General features: G+C 40.9%; 1 protein-coding gene across 5 annotated transcripts in view; it reads right to left on the bottom strand.

Moving 5' to 3' along the window:
* LOC146644784 (TOX high mobility group box family member 2-like) overlaps window positions 1-20,207 on the bottom strand; it is an 83,094-nt gene that overhangs the window by 31,867 nt on the left and 31,020 nt on the right. For all 5 annotated transcript variants that reach the window (XM_085393639.1, XM_085393638.1, XM_085393640.1 and 2 more), the window contains one exon: window positions 12,216-12,275. In XM_085393639.1, the coding sequence (XP_085249765.1) occupies window positions 12,216-12,275 (60 nt within the window). The remainder of the gene's footprint in view (window positions 1-12,215; window positions 12,276-20,207) is intronic.

Raw genomic sequence — 20,207 nt, 5'->3', positions numbered from 1 at the left:
TCTTTGTTAAAAATGACAGAGCAGCACGGTTTTGGTGACAAACAACAGCTGGCCATGCATATATAACGGCTTTCACGTCCACCCTGTGTGGTCGAGATAGACGGGTGGCAATGCTAAATCTTTAAAATTCACCTTCAAAGATGAAACTTGCAGCACTGAGAAAGGGCAGAAATCAAACTCATCATCAATGTGTGTTTGAGCTAAAGCGTGCCACACAAGTGAACATTACAGCGGCAGTCTGCGGGGTCTACAGAGGCTATCTGACCTGGCTTTTAAACGCCAAGGAACTCCATTTGGGTGATGTATCAAGAAAAGCAGACAGCGAAGTACAATGGAAGGAGAATGGAATAGCAGACCCACCAGGTTGACTGACAGAAAGAAAGAACTGGGATAAGTGAAGTGTGTGTGGGGGGGGGGCTATTTCACCGCATCCAATAGTAGCTCAGGGTCATAGGTAGCGTCCGTCACTAAAGGACAGGTGGGCTGTGGTAAGCTTCAACCAATCGCTAAAGAGTGAGCTAACCTCCTCCCTGCTCCCCTATGCACTGGTAATTCTCTCAAATGTCACATCAAAATGGATCTCATTTAGGTGGGTAAAAAGGACCTGACTCTCCATTGCAGATGTGGGTGGACCTGTACTAGATTGTACGTGAACTCTAAAAACACGGCCGCAAAGGAAGTATTTTGAAAAGGTGTGAAAAAGGGCCATGCGCTGCACATTTATGTCAGTTCGATTTAAGGGAAAAAACAACTCAGTTAAAGATGAAGGGTGATCTTTGTACTGCAACAGAGAGAAGCAGAAAATTCTTTAATGTTTGGACCAGGGCTGCAGTTCTTTTTCTTCATTTTTTTTTCCTGACAAAGGGCACAATACAGTGGGCTCAGCCACATTTCCTATTCTTATTCATTAGAGCGAATTGTATAAATAAATAAAATATGTTGTCTCGTAGTCACTCATCTTCCCCTAGGGAACATGGAAGCCCCAGTAATCACATATGGCACAATAGCTTGCCCATAATCCCCTTTATTTTTATTTTCATGATGTCACTCTCTTTAAGCCCCTTGCTTTATGAGTCGCAAACGGAGTGGAGAGGGGAGAAGAGGAGGAGCACAGAGGAGAGGAAAAAGCAAGGGAGGGGTGAAAACAAATGATGTGGATCCCTCATTGTTCTTTCTCTATGCCCTCATTCCAGTCAGGGCAATAAGAGAACATTGTGATTTACTGTCAGTGAAGCGCAAGAGTGCATCAGAGAGAATCCACTGCGGCAGGGGCCATTAAAATAGATTTAACTTCCCACAGTATTAGGCCAGATGTCTACACTTCTATTATATTTCAATCAGCCATGACCTTGGTCTCCATATGATGAGAAAGATCACTAGGAGAAAAGGGAAGAGAGAGTGGAAATACATGCAGAAAACCAATAGAAATATCAAACTACTTAGTCCCACTAAATCCCTGTGCTCCGTTGTGCTGCATATACTGAGAGAGAGGAGGAGAGAGGCCGGGACCAAAATAGAGCCAAGGTTTCAAGTTCTCTTAAAAGAGTGTATGAATCATTGAGTGCACTCTTGCTGCTGATAAGTTGCTGTTTTCGGGGAGTGCTGCCTTTCTGCGGGGTATGTACTGTACTATTTGAGGGAGTACACTAAAAAGAGTGTGACAGTGGATCGTTTAGACGTGCTTTAAAGCCTCCGATATCAAAAGATGATAGATTAAACTCTTCATATTCCAACAATGAAAATGTTGACTTTCTCACATCACTTTGGACTCCTTTTCTCGAACCATTTGTCATCCTGTCATCTACTCTAGACTCTGTTTATCTTTTTTTTATTATTATTCTGAATGAAAATATATATCACTTATATCAGAGGCATCCTTCCATCCATTTCAGTCCTATGACAGCAGAGTAGAGGTCACTGCCCATTCTATTTCAGAGAGCAATGGTAATTGGACTTATTGGCTGACATGTACTGACCTACATAAAGAACTAACAATTCCTGGTTCCAACTGTATCTTACAATCCCTCCTAGCATGGGTGTGGATGTTGTGAGGATGTTCCTCTGATGTTTCTCCAGCATTGTTTGCAGATATCGACGCCTCAGCGCTGGTTCATAGCTGTTTTCCGCCTGAATTGTACGCTCTCTTGAAATTTAAATACACGCCGCGCAATATGTATCTCTACTTCGTTCTGCCGACCTTGCCAGCGGCTCTGTGCAGCTTTTAAAGAAGAAGTGAGATGCGTGTTGGCGTTTTCAGACCCTCAATTTTTATTTTTTCATCCTTTGTCTCAAATGTCCCCCTGTTTTTCATCTTGCTGGGGAAGAACGCAAGGATGGACGATAGAAAGACTGAAGTATAAGGGGAAGCTTGGTGGGGAGATAGAGCGTTGCGAAGTGAGAAGAGTTTGCAGTCATGGTGGTGGGGGTATAATGGTGCACTGTGAGTCACTATTAAGTAACGGTGCCTTTTCACATCAGCATCGCCCACATTGGGTGTTCGGTGCCAGGGTGTACTGAGGTATCTCTGACTCAGAGAGAAAGAAGGAGAGAGAGAGAGAAAGAAATATAGAGGTAGAGAAAATAGAGCGAGGGAGCGCTGGATCTATACCGAGCAAACAACATCTGGAGCTCGACTGACTGATTGACAAAATATCATCATGTTAGATGTTTTTAAGAGAGCTATCCACTTTTTTAATCTGGGAGAATACTGGAAATAAAACCTGGCAGCACCTCAGACTCAAAGCTCAATTAACTAATTGTTAAGATATAGTTCATTTATTTAACGTGATAATTAAAGTTATTTTTTTTTAAATGTTGTTTATGGGGGTTATGTGCCAGACTGCTTTTGATTTCATTTGAAAAAGCTAGACTTACTGTCTGGCTTCACATTTACTCAGCAGAAGTTATAACGGTATCAATCTTCTCATCTGACTCTAGCCAAGAAAGTGAATGAGCACATTTGCTAAAATGTTAATCCTTTAAGCTCTCTCAGAGAAGCGATATGCATACTTCCTAGCAAGCAATGCATTTGGACTAATTTCACTCAGAAAGCCTTCCTTTGCTACTTGATGAGGTTTTGCTATTCATCCTTTATACATTTATCTCAGAGAATTTCCATCTTCTCCCTGATCAAATTGAAGAAATGTCCACTTTAACCATTCCCCACACTCTGTCCTTTTACGGTACTTCAAATACTTCTTTTATTGGTCAGCACTGATCCTGATGTGAATGTAGCTGCTGGCAATACAGCAAAAGTGCAAGTGTGCATTTTATGAGTAAGGCTAAAATGTATCCGCAAGAATAAAATCCACATATCAGACACCAAACCTCATATACATTAATATGAAAGAGAAGGTTTTAAACAGGACTATAAATAGTCCTGTTTAAAACTAGGTACACCCCACAATTCAGTGGGTTGTAGGAACACGTTTAGCAGCAATAGCTTGAACTAATTGTTTTCTGTAAGACTTTATCACAGTCACACCTTTGTGGAGGAATTTTGGCCCACTCTTCTTTACACCGTATCCTAGTTTTTATTGAGGTTTACAGGTGTTAGTTGATGCACAACTCTCTCTATTCAGTCATTCTGTTGCAGAATTGCTGCTGTGCTTGCTATCATTGTCCTATTGCATGACCCAGTTTCAGCAAAGCCTCAGCTGTCAGACAGATGGCCTCACATTTGACTTGAGAATAATTTAGTATACAGAGCAATTCACGGTTAACACATTAATTGTAAAATGCCCCAGTCCAATGACTGCAAAGCATGCCCAAATCATCACCCCTCCACCACCATGCTTGACAGTTTGCGTGAGGTGTTTGTGCTAATATGGTGTCTTTGGTTTTTGCCAAATGGGGAGCTGTGAACTCTGGTCAAACACCTTCACTTTGGTCTCTTCTGCCAAAAGGGCGTTGTTCCATAAGTCTCGTAATTTGTTCGGATGCAAATCTAAGCCATGCTGTCATGTTTTTCTGTTGGTTTCTTTTTCATTTTTTACAGACAAAACACTTTCTCCTGGCAAACCTTCCAAACAAGCCATACTTGTTCTGTTTTTTTCCAAATGTATTGAATTTTAGCGTTTAACATGATAACTGCAGCATTGCTTGCTGATTATCAGTTAATCAAGTGCAGTTGATTTCAACATCTGGCTGCTACTTACCTTCTCACTTTAGATGAACGCAGTAAGGGTGTACTTAGTCGTCAATAGGATTGCATAGAGTCCTGTGAAAAGGTTCTTCTTTAAAAAAAAAGTTATTCATGTACTAAACTTACGTTCTGTGCTAAGGTAAATTTACTCATTTGATTGACTTTTGCATTACAAGTAATAAACAAATGTAGCATTTAACTTCAGTTTTAAGGTAGACAAAGCACTTTTATTTTTTAAGGAAAATAAATTTTCTATACAAAAGAAAAGTGGTTTGAAATGCGATGTATAATAACTCTTTAACAAATTCCTTATTGACCAAACCATAAAGCCAACAAATTTTCACTCAGCTGAACTGAAGTGCATCCAAAGCGACTGCCGACGTACTAGTTTGTGCATATGAAGCTTAGTCAAATCCACATGTGTGAAAGCAATACAGTTTCGGGACAAAGGCGCTGGGTGGAGTGGCAGACTTAAGAAATATACAAAAATAAACAGACTGAACTATAGCCTGAAAAAGAAGAATGAAGAGAAAAAAGATCAAGTCTGCATCCAACAAGTTAGATTTCTATTCTGATCTCGACCATCAGCCACTGTTCTCCTAAAGTCAGCCAAATCAATAGAGACGCGCAGCTCAGCGAGACACCTTGAAGCCAAAAATGCAATGGCATAAACAGGCTGAAACTTGCTGCTTTGTCTTCTGCAATGGGATACAATGCAACAAGTATGCCCCCCTCGACCCCATGCCACTGGCTCATTTTTTCCTTCTCTAATATTTGTCTAAATAAATTTTCCTTCCTATCTTCAGTTTTTTGGCTTCATCCTCAGCACGCACATATACACACATGGACTTCTTCACACAGACTCTTATTACACTTTAGGGCGAGGGGAGGTGTGCAAAAAATCTAGAGAAATATATACGAACGTAAAAGTCAGTGAAATCCTGCAGACTGATCGGGCTGATATGAATCCAAATCACGAGCACTTCTCTTTATACAAAATTAGAATTTGTGTTGGCGTGGGTGAAGGAAGCCATTTTGGTTTGGCTGTGATCGTTCCCATGCCGCTGTTACAGTGCTGCAAAAATATACAGTGCAACCAGCATTATTTTACATATACAAGGCTGATATTAGCACGCTGCCATTTTCATTATATCATTAAGACTGAAATTCAACAGTTTTTCTTTCTGAGTTGGGGTTTATTTTGCCTCCAGCAGAGATTGTCATATTTTTGTCACTTTCAGTTAACACAGAAGTTGCAGTAATTATTGTTCAAAACAACACTTTCACATTTCTGGGAAGGAAAAAAAAAGTGCTGATTTAGGAATTTCTGTAAACAATATTCACTTTTTTTACCCCAGTCAGAAAATTGGCTGATTGGCTCATTGTTTTTATAGCTGGGGAGTTAGCAGTCAATAAGCGCACACTAGACGTCCGTGTGTTTAACTGAAAGAAAAAAAAAGAAGAAATGTGACATATGGCACGCTGGAGGTCTGGAGTCAGGAAAGTGATTTAAAACTCTTTATTGCTTACACAAACATGTTTTAGTTAATTGGGATAATTGAGATATTTCATAATCTTTATTTCTACAAACTATCGACTTAGCTTTGTGTGTGTGGGCAGATACAAGCAAAGCCAGTAAACATAATAACCCACCCACACTTTTGCTTATAAGCTGAAATCGCAACAGGAAAAACCACATGGAAAATATTAATTCCATCAAACTGCCCATGTGTGCAGTATGCATGCATATTTTGTACAGAGACCATACAGTATTTAAAGCCTTGAAAACATCTTGCTTGAGTGGACTGTGTCCAGGTGTACATTGAGCTGCCCCATCAAAACTGTTTCTGATTTGTGGTTTTCACTTTTAAAAAGCACAGAGATGTTATGTGTAATGCAATCTTCTGGCTGTGTTGGACTGTTACCTCAGTGTGTACGCCGTGGAAGACCCCAGACATGCAAACAAAGGAGTCTCTGTTCTGGCTACATGCACCTTTTTCACAGGCGCACATCATGTAAAGGCTTGGCTGGGTATCTTACTGCAGTGTTAAAACCTGCATTAAAGCTTATGGGCTTCTTTCACAAAAAGCTTTACCAATTGTGAGGGTCGAGTATTTCTGAGCATTGTCGACAAGACCAAAGAATATCAGTCTCTACTGTGCTATTCACACAGAATAAATAGAAAAGAAGTAACAGGAAGCCCATATTTTTTTTACACACACAGCTGGGGATTGGTTTAATCTTAGAAAGTAGGGAAAGCATTTTAAAAAGTTATATACTCCTTATGATTGGTGATTATTGTTTACGAATATACTGAATATATTTAATCTGGGTTTCTTTATTACACAGTAATCACCGCTACAACCCGACGCAGAAAATCATATAAATTTACCGTAAATGTCGGGCTATAAGCCGCTACTTTTTGCACAAGCTTTGAACCCTGCGGCTTTTAGTCAGGTGCGGCTTTTCTATGGATTGTCCGTGATTTTTGTCATATCGTAAGACGATTTGTTTTGTGTGTTCCGCTGTTGTACGGCACTACGTTGCCTGGCGGAAGGATCGGGGTTCAAGAGTGGTATGTTAGTCACATGTCCGTCCGCCAGGCAACGTAGTGCCGTACGAAGTAGCGCGAAAAACAAACTTCAAAGTAGCGCTACGCGTTCAGCGGGAGTCGTGGATGATGAGCGGCGATAAACTTGCAAGTTATGCCCAAAAAGCAAGTTATGCCCAACTCCACCGGTGGATTCTGACAGCGTGGAAAAGTGTGAAAACATCCACGATCACCAACGGATTTTGAAGGGCTGGACTGCTGCATGATGGAGAGGAGGACACCGCCACGGCCCTTCTGAGGGTGTTCGACTCTGACACTGACAATGAGGATTTCTTTGGTTTTGAAAGTGACAACGAAGGAGAGAAGAAGAGTGGATGACGAAGCCATCATGAGCCTGTTTGTATCCGACACTGGAGAAGAGGACTTTGGTGGTTTTAGTGCGTAGGAAGAAGAGAAAGATGGTGGTGAATGACTGACTTTTCTTCTTGTTAAAGCTGTGTCACTGCACCTGAGCCTAAAAGGTAGGCCGAATCTATTGTTCTGGTGTGCTGTAGGTTATTGTTATGTACTACCAGAGGTGGGACCAAGTCATTGTTTTGCAAGTCTCAAGTAAGTCTCAAGTCTTTATCCTCAAGTCTCAAGTCAAGTCTCAAGTAATGTCAGGCAAGTCAGAGTCGAGTCTCAAGTCACTGGTGTAAAAGTCCGAGTCAAGTCACAAGTCTGAAACTTTGAATTTCAAGTCCTTTCGAGTCTTTAAAAAAAAAACGAAAAAAAGCATGTTGCAGTTATGCTAAATGTAAATATTAGACCATGTAATTTTTTAATCTGTGTTTTTCTCAACACATGACAAAATAGTGAACTTAGAAAATATACACAAATTGTGAAATTGCACCTCTTTAAAATGCAGCTCAATTAAACCTAGCTCCAAGAATAATTTTCACCGACAGTTCTGAGATAAGCTGCATGTTATTCTTGGATGCGGTTGTAGGACCGGCTTTAAAATCGCATGACAAAAATATCATACATAAATAAATGATATTTTTTTTAAAAATATCTTTTTAAAAAAAAACTGCATCACCAACGTAGCCTTGAAAACATTTGCTAGTTAGATGAAGTCAGCTATCTCATCGTAGCATATTTATATGCATATTTATAATCATACGGTTCTTGGAGTGAGTGCATACACTCATGAAGTTTAGTAACTTCAGGTCACTGCAACAAGCCCAGGTACAGTTTACCGACGGATGGGTGCAGGACCTTGAAATGCACCGTGTAGAACGAAAGACCATCGTACGTATCATAAGTTTACCAGTCTCACAAATTGTTGTCATAAATACACATTCCTTAACCGTTTATTAATAGGACCTTTGAGCTCAACGGTAATTAATTAGTAGTGGAAATAATTTCTGGTAGCATCACAGAAATGTAGCAGTGACAATAATACTGTATGCTGTAATCGTACTGGACAATTAGTGATACAAAAAACCTGTTTTATCCTGTGAATAAAAGTATATGTTTTTGTCAATGTACCATAATAACAGAAGCGAAACGCAATATTGTGTCAGGACAATTCACTATTTATGCACAATAAACAAAGGAGCATAGCGCGACCATTTCTGTTCAGCGCCAGACTTGCTTGTAACCTATATCACCAATTATGTTAACTACAACAGCAGACTGACCTTTGTGTAAATGCTTGGAGCAGACTAACCTGTGAGCTGGAGTGTTCTGGGACGTTATATTTGGTCTTTGAATGGCTGCAATCCAGGCCACCCGTCGCGTCTTTGTCACTTCGGAAACATGGCTCGAACAATTTCTCTTCAACGACGTAATCCGATAACAACCGATCTCTTTACCCGTCGGCTTCCCGTGGCTGTCATGCGACCGGCTATTGCAGTTAATAATACAACAGCTTCTTGACATTTTTGTGTTTCTTTTTATCGCTGTGTGACTGATTTTAATTGAAAGCCTGCGTGCGCTAGTACCTCTTGCCACGAGTTCCCAGAATCCTTTGCGGTTCTACCCGTGAATGACGTCACATTTTCAATCTCTATATAATATGCATGTTAAATTTTATATTTGGGGTAAAATATCAAGTCTTTTCAAGTAAACCGGTTCAAGTCCAATTCAAGTCCCAAGTCATTGGTGTAAAAGTCCAAGTCAAGTCACAAGTCTTAGAACATTTTTTCAAGTCAAGTCTAAAGTCATAAAATTAATGACTCGAGTCTGACTCGAGTCCAAGTCATGTGACTCGAGTCCACACCTCTGTGTACTACATGTGCAAATATGTACCCATAACTTGTTTTTCAAAATATTAATAAAAGTGATGTCTCCAAACAGCCATCTCTTTCCTGACAATTCCCTTTGTGCATATTCTCTTACATATGATAAGTCAACATTGAAACACCTGCGGCTTTTGGTCAGGTGCGGCTAATGTATGTACAAAACAGGATTTTCCCCTGATTTTAGCTTGTGCGGCTAATATTTAGGTGCGCTTTGTAGTCCGGGAAATACGGTATCATATACTTGAACCTCTAATTTGCCTGATTTCACTTCAAAAGAAAACCACATGTAACAAACCGCCGCACAGCTAATGCATAAGCGTCAATTGGGAAATGATTGACTTGTATACACAGCGAGCGGTCAGAACGAATTTTGCAAAAAGAAAATGCAGACACATTCCCTGAATGTTATGGCTTTGAAGAAATACATGGGTTAACCTCTTCTGAAATCTCAGTATACGAATAAAATACTACACAACTCAGCTAAAATATAATGATTTGGACAGCCCTCGCAAAATTGTTAAGGGAAGCTTTTATGTAGTTAGACTAAAGAAAACTTCCCTATTGAAAAATGCCAGTCAGGTAGTTCTCAGCAGGGGTTCATTTTTATGATTATTTTTGTTATTAGTAAGAAAATAGCCCAAAAAAGCTCAATGTATCATGTTTTTTGTGCTTGTATTACTTGATCATCAATCCAAGACCTAAAGATATTATCTATTAGGTGACAAAAGCAGCAAATAGTAGTGGATGGTTGTTTAAAAAAAAGAGAGAGTGCAAGGGAAAGAGAAAATTCACACAATGGTCACACCTTTATTGGTTTTTTTTTTTAGCATAATATAGTTTATTAAATGTGCTAAAAACCCTTTGCAACCATTAGCTCCTGAGCAAAAGGTGCACATCCTCTTTGAAATCTCACGTTTAATGTTCTCTATTAAAGGATCAGGCACCAAACAGCGAACTCTGTGTTCAGAGTGCTATTCAGAACTGGTGTGTAAGAGTCTATTTGACAGCACCGACAGAGCTGCAACTGACATGTTTTGAAAAGCCCAAATTGCCTTATCCACTAAGAAGGTATTTGTTGACACAACACTGCAAACCTGGAGTGGGTGTTGGTGATTGACATATGACCGCTGCAGCTGGGAAACTACAAAGCTGGACATTTATCCCAATTAGCACAAGCAAATGCATATAAGTGACATAATTAGGGCAGATTTGGAAATGTAGCTAACAACGATGGACGTCGAGGTCTCCGATGTGCGCCGTAAGTAGACAATAAGCTGCTAAAGCTCCTGCTCGACCTCTCACTATAGTTACTCAATCCCAACATCAAAGGAAAGGCAATCTTACGGCTATAGGATGATGGCGTGTGAATGCATGTGTGAGGGTTTTTTATGAGAACATGTGTGTACGGGTTTATGGGTATATATGTGGGTGTGTTTAAGAGCACGTACATATGTTCTTGTTCATCAAAAGGCCCAATTTAAATGTTACATCGTGAGACTAAGCACATTTTTAGAAAGTGAGGGCATTTTGCCGGATCTTTACTTCTTCAAAGGGCTGTCAGAGTAGAGGCATGTTTTGGGAGGGGTTGGTGTTATAAATACATTAACTTTTAAAGGGTCAGTTACACAATTTACAAAACAAGATTAAAAAAAAATTTAAAGCAAACTTTGAAAAACAGATTAAAGCATCAATCTTAGATTATCTGGAATACCCAGGAAAAAGTTTTAGATGTATCTTGAACATCTATCCATTTCCCAGGTGTTTGGCTGCTAGTCTATTCTTCACATCGCTTCCCCTTTCCCGTGTTGTAAAACTCAATGCTGACATCACTGCTCTAGTCCAATCATCTTTTCGCCCGTCTACTTCAAATCAATCTGTCTCCACTCTGTGTACTATAAATCTCACTGCTCATCTTTTATTATCCCATGTGGACTCTTTTGTGCACCTAGTCCTCCACCTCAAGCAAGCCAATCAGTGTATCATGTGTATCTTTACCAGCAGCAGCTAGATTGTGGTGGGATCCTGTCCGAATTGTTAGACCTCATTGCGCCTTCCTCTTTTTAAAAATCCGGGAAAATGCCTCTCTGCATCATAAAGGAATAGGCAAAAAGATATGTTTTGCAAAGTGGGTGAACTGACCCTTAATCTTGGGATAGTGGTTTAATAGTCATGATGGTTATGCTGATCCTTATGGGGGCAATGCATTATTTCAGTGTGCTTTCACAGTTACCGGCGCTTTGCCCATATTAGAAAGTGCACGATTTTCACACGACTGAAAGCACGTGAGCTTATAACTTGTGAATTACTTTGTGTCAGAAAACGTGTCACTTCCTTTTACAGTAAACGAGTATGTTTATATGAAACAGTGTGTGCGTGTCTATGTCTGTGTGTGATTGAAGGTGTGTATGGATCCTGCTGTCCTTGGCCTGACTTATTTGGAAAAGCGCTAATTGATGTGGAGCTTCCACCTCATCGTGTTTTGTCAGGACATGAAGACCTTGCTGCTGGATCAACAAATCCTGGAGCTCTGAATTCTGCCATATGTCCAGCCATGTGTTCCCATCTACCAGCTGGGAGCACTCAGCACCGATCCTGTCTTATTCACTGAGTCTATGTGCGACTGGGACCATGATGCTCCAGAGTGGGACCAGAGATCCAACTAGCTTGTTATTGTAAACTATTACTGCTGCTTTGTCTGGTTCAGTGGGCTGACATGTTGCCAAAACTGTGAGGGCTTATGGATTAATCCATCAGACGTTAAATAGATATAAAAAAATTTAACTTTTAAGTTATTAAGAATCTAACCTTCCAATCATATATTTAATATTTAAATCTGATCTGAAACCTTGTGAAACACACTGACTGTCACATCAAATGATGGAAATATTTCTGATGCAGGCCTATGAGAAAGAAACTGGTGGACATAGTCATTTTTTATTAATGTTCAGAATTTCCACAGAGACAAGAGCATAACTTGGAAATGTGCCCACAACAGTGGCGGTAAAAAGGCGACACATCACTTTTGACTTGTGTTTTCCTCTCATGCTAACCACATGGTTTGTTTGTCCATTTTCCACTTTTCTTCACTGAGAAATGTGTACATTTCACATTTTCCAGTCTACACCCAAACATAACAATCCATAAACTCTTCTTGTTAAAGGGTTACATCAGCTTACTCAGACATTTATTTATTTAAGTCTGCAGGGCTTACAGGAAAAGACGTGGGCGATCTTACCTGGTTTGGTGACCGAAACTCTTGGTTATTGTCATTCATGTACATGTTGTCACCATCAAACTGTGAACAGAAAAAAGAAAAAAAGAAATAAACATTGTATGCAAGAAGAGGTTTTTTTTTTTTTTAAAAAAAAGGGTGGTGGGTCTGTGAAAGAGGTACTAAAGAGGAAAAGCTCTTTATGGGTGGCCTGAAGTGTGAGACTAATGACTTTGTCACTTTGGTTAAACCTCGTGGTGGCATGGCAGCATGGGTAATTACTGTTTCGTCAGCGGGCCGGTAATTAGGCTACATGAGCAAAGTGATGAGAGATGGGCTTTTCCCTCTGGGCTGTGCTGTGTGTGTGCGAGAAAGAGAATGAGTGCGGGTGAATCTGTGAGTGCTTACTGTAGTAAAGTGTGCCTGGCTTAGAGGCTTGCACATGTGTGTTGGTGTGTGTGTGTAGCACAATGAGGGCATGCTGCGTCTTTAGATTTGAGCTAATCAGGCAATGAAGGATCGCTTGCTGCAGGTGCCAAAACATTGCTTGTCATGGGGTTAGGACTCACATAACAACAAATTACTTTTGACCCACGGGGATGCTGGGAAGCAACACTGGGTCACCATTTCAGAGTTTCATGCAACATGCTAGCCTTCATGTCTAGCATGTTACTGAGCTAAATTCCCCATCGAGATCAACTATGAGTGCGCTACGAATAAAGAAAAAAACCACAGACGGATTCTGTTTTTCGCTCAAGCGGAAATAAGATTCAGCCGCCACAAACGGCTCGGTAACGGAACCTGTGTGCTGCCAAGGTGACTGAAAAGCTGTGACCACGTTAAGGAGAGCATCGTTGTGAAATGCTCTTGGCTTCCAAAGGCATCAAGGTTTGTCACCGCGCACTTGCGGCAAATAGAAAAAACCTTGACTGGAGCGGGTAGTGTTGCACGTGAACACACGTACACGTAGAAACTCAATGTGCCAAATAAAGCTCCCTTTTTTTGTTTGTTGATGGAGGCCGTTCTTTGCAATATGACTGCGCAGTTGACTCGGGAACAGACAGGAGAAAAAACACGATCACACTACACAGCGCTCCATGTCAAATTCCTCAGATGTGAAGATATGGGAGGCCCTTTTCATTTCGGGTGGTCTGCTTTGTGTCGGCAACGAAAGCGGCCAAAGCCTTGAAAAATAGACACGCACTGGATATGAGTGGACGCAAATGGATCATAACATATACCTGCTCAAAAACAGTGACCAAATAAGTAGACTAATGGACGGAAATGGGCAGAATTCCTGAGGGGGAAATCTAATATCTGCGCTTGTAGACAGGAAAAAGTCGAAGCAAATGAGCGTGTGAGTGGTGAGAAAGAGAAATTACTGTACATTATTGTAGGAGAAAGGACGGGGGAATGAGTTCCTGCCTCGGGGCAATGCTTGGCTAACGATGCATACTGTGGAAACCCAGGCGAGGATTCACTTGGTTATTCTAATGATTAAATTCATACGAAAACATGAAACTGACACAAGAGGTGCATTTAAGCCTCGTTCACACCTGACATGATTAATCCAACATCACTGCACCAGCAGCTGGAAAATAAAAACCCTGACATCTCATCTTCACATTAAACTGATAATTGTTCAATGCCACATGCTAAAACTGCTAATTTGCTTAATCAAGCATGCCGGTGTCTATCATCTGACCGAACTGCGGCGGGAAGTGACTGCCGCTCGCTGAGAGGGCCAAACTAATGTTGACCTTGGTGACATAGCTGCAATAAACTCTTCACTCCGCACATGAAAGCCTCTTGTCATCGCCTAACTGAGCAATTTCATTCCATTGAAATCCACTTTGATATCACTGGTGACATAAAGCCATTCCGAGAGCTTTTTCAGAATAAGATTCTCTCGGATAAAAAGCGACTGCGAACAATGGCATTTTCAACCCCGCGAACGCCGCCACGGCTCTCATTACAGCTAACTCTGCCACGTGAATTCTTCGAGAGCGAATCCTCGACGGCGTTTGTTTCTGCCCTGCTCTGAAGGAACAAATGAAGTGAGATAATGTTTATTTCCACCAATTACATCTATAATGCAATATTCACCAAAAAAAGGCTCAAACTGCCCAGAAAGGTCAACCATTTTGTGCTTCAACATGGCTGCCCACAGACTGCAATGTAAAGCTCTTTCCTCTTGCTCCTTTTGATAGCTCTCCTTAGCAGTTCCTCACTCTCCCACTTAATATGCCAATTTATCCTCGGCTCAATGCTATCAACTCTGCCATTACTCCACATATACACCGCAGAAATTCTCTCATTCCCCTTTCTCTTCATCTTTCCCCTTTCCCCTCAGTCTCTCCATCTTTCTTTCCACATCCTTCCTTTTTTCACAGTTTCTCATGTTCCCCTTGCTCCATTTTCCCCCCGTGTTTCTCATCCTCGACACCCTTTTCTCCATGTTGCAACCTCCTTACTTCCACTTCTCTGTCTCCCTGCCTACTCCTCTTTGCCCCATCTTTTCTCTCTTTCTTCACCGGGCCTTGGCATCACTTTCTCATCGGCAGTCTAATTGGGCATTCTGCCTGAGACAAGGGCCTCATTAAGCAGTAATTACACACATGTTGTTTTCGGCAAACATCTCTATTTGGATTGCTTTGCATGGTAATTGTTCAGCAGGGACCACTGCTCGCGATGTTTCCCTCCGTGGCACACGTGGTGCTGGTAGAGAGGAATAAAAACATGGAGAAGAAGGGAGGGGTAGAGAGAGCGAGAGAGGGGGGAAGGAGAGGGGGTGAGAACAGAGAAAAATAATAATAGGCTGTGGAAGAGAGACAAATTGAGAAATAAAGAATGCATACATGGGAGAGAAGGAGGATGAGTAACACAGAGGCAGAACAGAGGCAGCCTGAAAGGATGAAGGCAATGCTGAGGCAGTAAATGGAGAAAGACAATGAATAAATGACAAAAAAAGGAGGTAGACAGGTTCAGTGTGAAAAGAAAATGAGGTGGAGCTGTAGAGAGGGCATAAAAAAAGAGAGACACACAGAATGAGTAAATTAGGTAGAGAAGTGAGAAAGTAAAGACAGTGACAGAGAGAGACGGAGAGACAGAGTCCCAGAACTAGGTCATGCCGTGCAATCATCGAGCGTTTCAAAAATAATGAAGCCACAAGGTGGAAGTAATGCTAACTAGCATATCCAGGGAAAACATGTAATATTTACACAGTGGTAATGGGGCAATACAATGCTGGGATCTTTTATCTTATATTTTTGAGACAGCTGATGACGGAATTGGAGGCAGAATTACAGAGTCCGCCGAGGATCGCGTTTGATTGACGGACAACACGAGACTGTTTGTGAAGAGGGTGGGGTGGAGTTCAACTGCTCTGGGTGTCTGTGTAACGCCCAAACTGCTCAGTGATTAGAGAGACAAATCACCTTGTAGTAATGAAAAATGTCAAAAGCTACAAAGCATCACAACAATTTGGCTGAATTTACACAACTGGACGTAATTATGTCAAATACACAATCACATGCTTGCTAATATTAGCGGCTGCGTTTATTTCAAGTTCGGTTCATTAAGCATTTTATTACAAGCCTGTCTCTATGGGCTGCAGGAATTGTGAAAAGTACATAAGTACATTTATGTTACTACTGGGCTGCAGGGCTGCCCCATGAGCACGAGCTCTTGCTTTTCTGCCGCAGGCACAACTCTTTGCGCTCGCTGAGTGGCAGTAGCACATTCAACCGTCCGCACCGCAGCTGAGCCATTTTACTTCCTTTCAAGTGATCACTTTGCATGTAAATATATCCAAATTGGCATTATCTGTAACATAAGTGTATGGTAATTTTTGTCAGAGGATGTCAAGGTTATAAAACTCAGGATTTCAGCAGTGCAGAAGTGCATCTTGGAATCGGCTGCCTGTTAACGAGGGAGTCTTAATTGGTCACCTTCCTGTCATTATTTCACACTTGTTCCATTGTCTCATAAGCAGAAATATGTAAATGAGAAGAGCTTTATTGGAAATTTGCCTGTATGAAAATACAGTATATGTCAGCACAGAGAGTAGGAGAGACGCAAACAGCTGGCTGAACTAGCTAGAATGCAAATACGGTGCAGTGATGTCATGGATATGCTAAATAGCATATGGCATTATCTGAACTGGCTTCCCAGTGAAAGTTAATGACACTTCCAGAAAATGGTGTGAGGCAGTACATTTGTCAAAAAGAGTAGGAAACCCCCGTCACATATGGCATGTAACTTTTATTTAGTACTAAACATTTAGCCCACATAGTAGAAATGAGCAACATATATAGGTCATGTGTCACCGGTCAGTCACAAGAATATAAATAAATAAATAAATAAATACTGGGATATAATTAGTTTGAGGAATTTTATGCTACTTGTCTCTTTTTCCAGCTACACTTTAAAGGGAAAATGTCTCATTCAGCTGACATACTAAGCTTTCATATGCAATGCATTATATCAAATTATACATTACTAACCATGGGTACAGAATAAACTGCTCAAAACTTAATAAACTTATAGATTTACAACATTAGAACGATCTATGTCAGCTGTAAAGTTTTAATGTTGTTAAAATATGTATAAGTATAGATAACAACAAACCAATTATACAGTATAGACAAACATGAGAGATTTCCCTATTATTTCTTTCATTATGACAGGAGAACTGCATTATCATAGAACATTACGCCCACTGGGGTTTACCACCTTATTAAATATCACAGCACAACGCCAGTGGCCGCAGATACAATCAGATATCGGCGGCAACTTTGCACGTTTATGCAATCAACACCCTACAGACCTTTGTAATGTATGTAAAAGCATTCAGAAAGGAAAAACTGTATAGAACCCCCCCCCCCCCCCCCCATACATTATCATGTTAAAGAACAACCCGAAACAACTTTTTTTTTTTTTACTTTTTCAGTTAATAAAAGAGAATCTATAAGCAGAATATGTAATATTTGTGACTTTAAAAGCCTTTGCCAGTACACCAAGTCTCTAAAAATAATTCTCTCACCGAGTGGAATTAATAAGCCCAGAACAGTACACAGCTATTCTGTGAAGAAAGGGGTGTGGTGGTGGTGGTGGTGAGGGCTCATGCAATATGTATGCCTGTTTGAGCACCCTTCTTCCTCATCTTCCCCCTCTTCTCTTTATTTCTTTTTTACATCCCTCTCCCCCTCTCTCTCTCTTCCTCTCTCTCTCTCTCTCTCTCTCCCTCTCTCTCACCAGTCCTCTGTTCAATTAAGCCGTAGGAACCTGAACCTGAGACAATGTGGCTCTGGATTTGATGTTGCCCGACTTGTCAGTGCTGGTTCAAAGCCACAAAGGATGACAGACAGAAAGACTAAAAAAGTAGAGGGAAACAGATGCAGAGGAAAGACAGAAAGAAAGAAAGAAAGAAAGAAAGAAAGAAAGAAAGAAAGAAAGAAAGAAAGAAAGAAAGAAAGTGCTGTAGATTTTCAGAGTTACATAGGAGGAGGAGAGAGAAACAGCGAAGAGAAAAGACACTATAGTAACAATTCTGGTGTTGCGCCACGCCCCAAGCAAACAATGAACATAGGCAAACAATGAACATGGCACACACACACACACATACACACAAAGACACACAAAGCCCATAAAAAGCACAGCCTGTGGCCATGGCGACACATGCTCTGTTGTCGTTAGATAAGGGAAACAGGGCCTCTTCCTGGGTGTGAGAGTTTGATCCTGCGCACACAGACACACACACTAAACACACTACACCCACACGTGCATGTGCAGAGTGAGCTGCAGCACCACTAGGGTCACATCCACAACGCCGCGCATCTTATGTACCCTCACCTTTATCACCTGCATGGTTCATTTTCATATGCAAAGCTCAGGCTATGTTTATCTGAACACACTGTGCTCTGGTCAGTGGAGCACACAGAGCATGGTCAGATATTGACACAACACACGGAGCAGCTTCTTGTATATCTCAGCTGATTTTGATGGAATTTTTTTGGGAGTTATATCTGGCTTGGTGCCATCTTACATAGTATTTGTTTACAGGACTGGAGAGCACGAATTGTTCTAGTGTTGCATTCCTCAAAGGAGAGTTTCAGAAGCATCACAAGACATGTTTGCTTACCTCTCCCACGGCTGCCGTTTAAGAAATATTTGGCTTTATTGTTACTGATTAAGCAATCCATCAACTCATAACTAGTCAAACAACACGTGCTAGTGAAACACAATGAACCCTTCCCACCAGAAGCAACTTAAACACTCACACACGTACAAACACACACACACACACGCACACACAGACACACACAAAGCTCCCATTCATCTACTCTGCAGTTGTACTGGAGCAACCACAAAACAGAAATAACAGTTAGCAGCAAAGGTGGTGAGAGGTGGGAAGGGAGATTGAGACTGCGCGGGGAGGAAGGGGTGTGGGGGGAGTGGGGAGGGTGGGGTAGGGTGGGGGTGGAGGTGGGTGGGGAGACAGGTTGGTTGATGCTAAATAAGGCTTTGTTTCCACCCTGAACTTGGGTTCACTGTGACTTGGTGAGTTTACGGCACGATAAAAATCTCAACGGCGATGATAATGTAGTTCACACCTTCTAATGGAAATATCAGGTTGACAGATTTTGAGAATATAATGAAATTTTATGTTTTGCTTCTTTTTTTCCTGTTTTCTGTTTTCAAAAGTCAGATAAGATCTTTTTTTTTTTGTTCCAAATGCAGGTACACAAGGCAAAACCAAACATAAGATAACCGTGCTGTGTCAAATAGAAGCTTACAGTACCTCGTGCTTGCATTTCCACTGTTGTATCTTAAAAAAGTTCATAATGAGCTAAGCATAAGCACTGGGGAATTTCCTATTTTTAAGATGTTTTGCTCATTTTATACATACAGGAAGCTTAATTTATCTGGTTACCTCATTAGGGTCATTGCCAATGCTTTTTGTAATGTTTCGTAGGGTTAGCAAAACTATAAAGTAGTTTTTTTAAGGTTAGAAAAAGAAATAGGTAAATGTTACGTACATTCAGCTATTCAGCTTATGCTTACTGTTAGAGAAGGCTAACTCATTCTTACTGTATGGGAAATGAGGTTAACCATGATTCAGCTTTCTCTTCGGTATATCCTACGTTACCATACGTTCGTGCTAACACCCCAGCCTCTGCGTCTCTCTCTTTCTGTGCACCAGCCGCAGAGTTTCTGTGTCACAGAATTAGCGAGATTTAAACCTATGCAATGATCCGTCGTGGCCAAAAGGTATCCATCATGAGTGTGTCACTGCTTTTAAGTGGAAAATCTCATTTTAGTTCACGCTTATCTGAGAATGCGTCAGTTCTCAGAAAAACATTTTTCTTATTGTTTTGGTTTTTTGCTTATTCTCTCTCACGCCTCTCATCTGTGGTGCTTTCTTTCAGAGAAAATCATTCCTCCAGGAGTCAAGGAAGAACAAAATAGAGATAATGTTGCTACATACACTCACCCACTACATCTGTTCAACTGCTCATTAACACAAATATCCTATCAGCCGATCACACGGCAGCAACTCAAAGCATTTAGACATGTAGATGTGGTCAAAATGACCAGCTGAAGTTCAAACTGAGCATCAGAATTGGGATGAAAGGTGATTTAAGTGACTTTGAACATAGTCTGATTATTTCAGAAACCTACTCAACTTTGAAGCAGATGGCCTACAGCAGCAGAAGACCACACGGTCACCTAAGAATAGGAAACTGTAGCTACAATTTGCACGGACCATTTGACAATAGAAGAGTAGACAAATATTGCCTGGTTTGTTGCCTCCAGCGGTGGTTGGCACAGAATTTGGTGTGATCATGAAAGCATGGATCCATCCTTCTTTTAATCAACTGTCCAGGCACTTTCTGAGTCTTAGTACTTACTCAGCATCAATTCACTTCCCAGTCTACATGAGTATTATTGTTTACTATGTCCTTTGGTGCAAGTTTGTAGCTCAAAAGCCAACTGATTTTCTTTATAAACAAA

This window comes from Rhamphochromis longiceps, linkage group LG20 (assembly GCF_057381845.1).
Source record: "Rhamphochromis longiceps isolate RC_006_pf linkage group LG20, R_longiceps_female_GT1.1, whole genome shotgun sequence".
In the NCBI taxonomy this organism is placed as follows: domain Eukaryota; kingdom Metazoa; phylum Chordata; class Actinopteri; order Cichliformes; family Cichlidae; genus Rhamphochromis; species Rhamphochromis longiceps.
The sequence above is the reverse complement of the archived record's forward strand: the minus strand, read 5'-3'. Positions and strand labels throughout refer to the sequence as shown.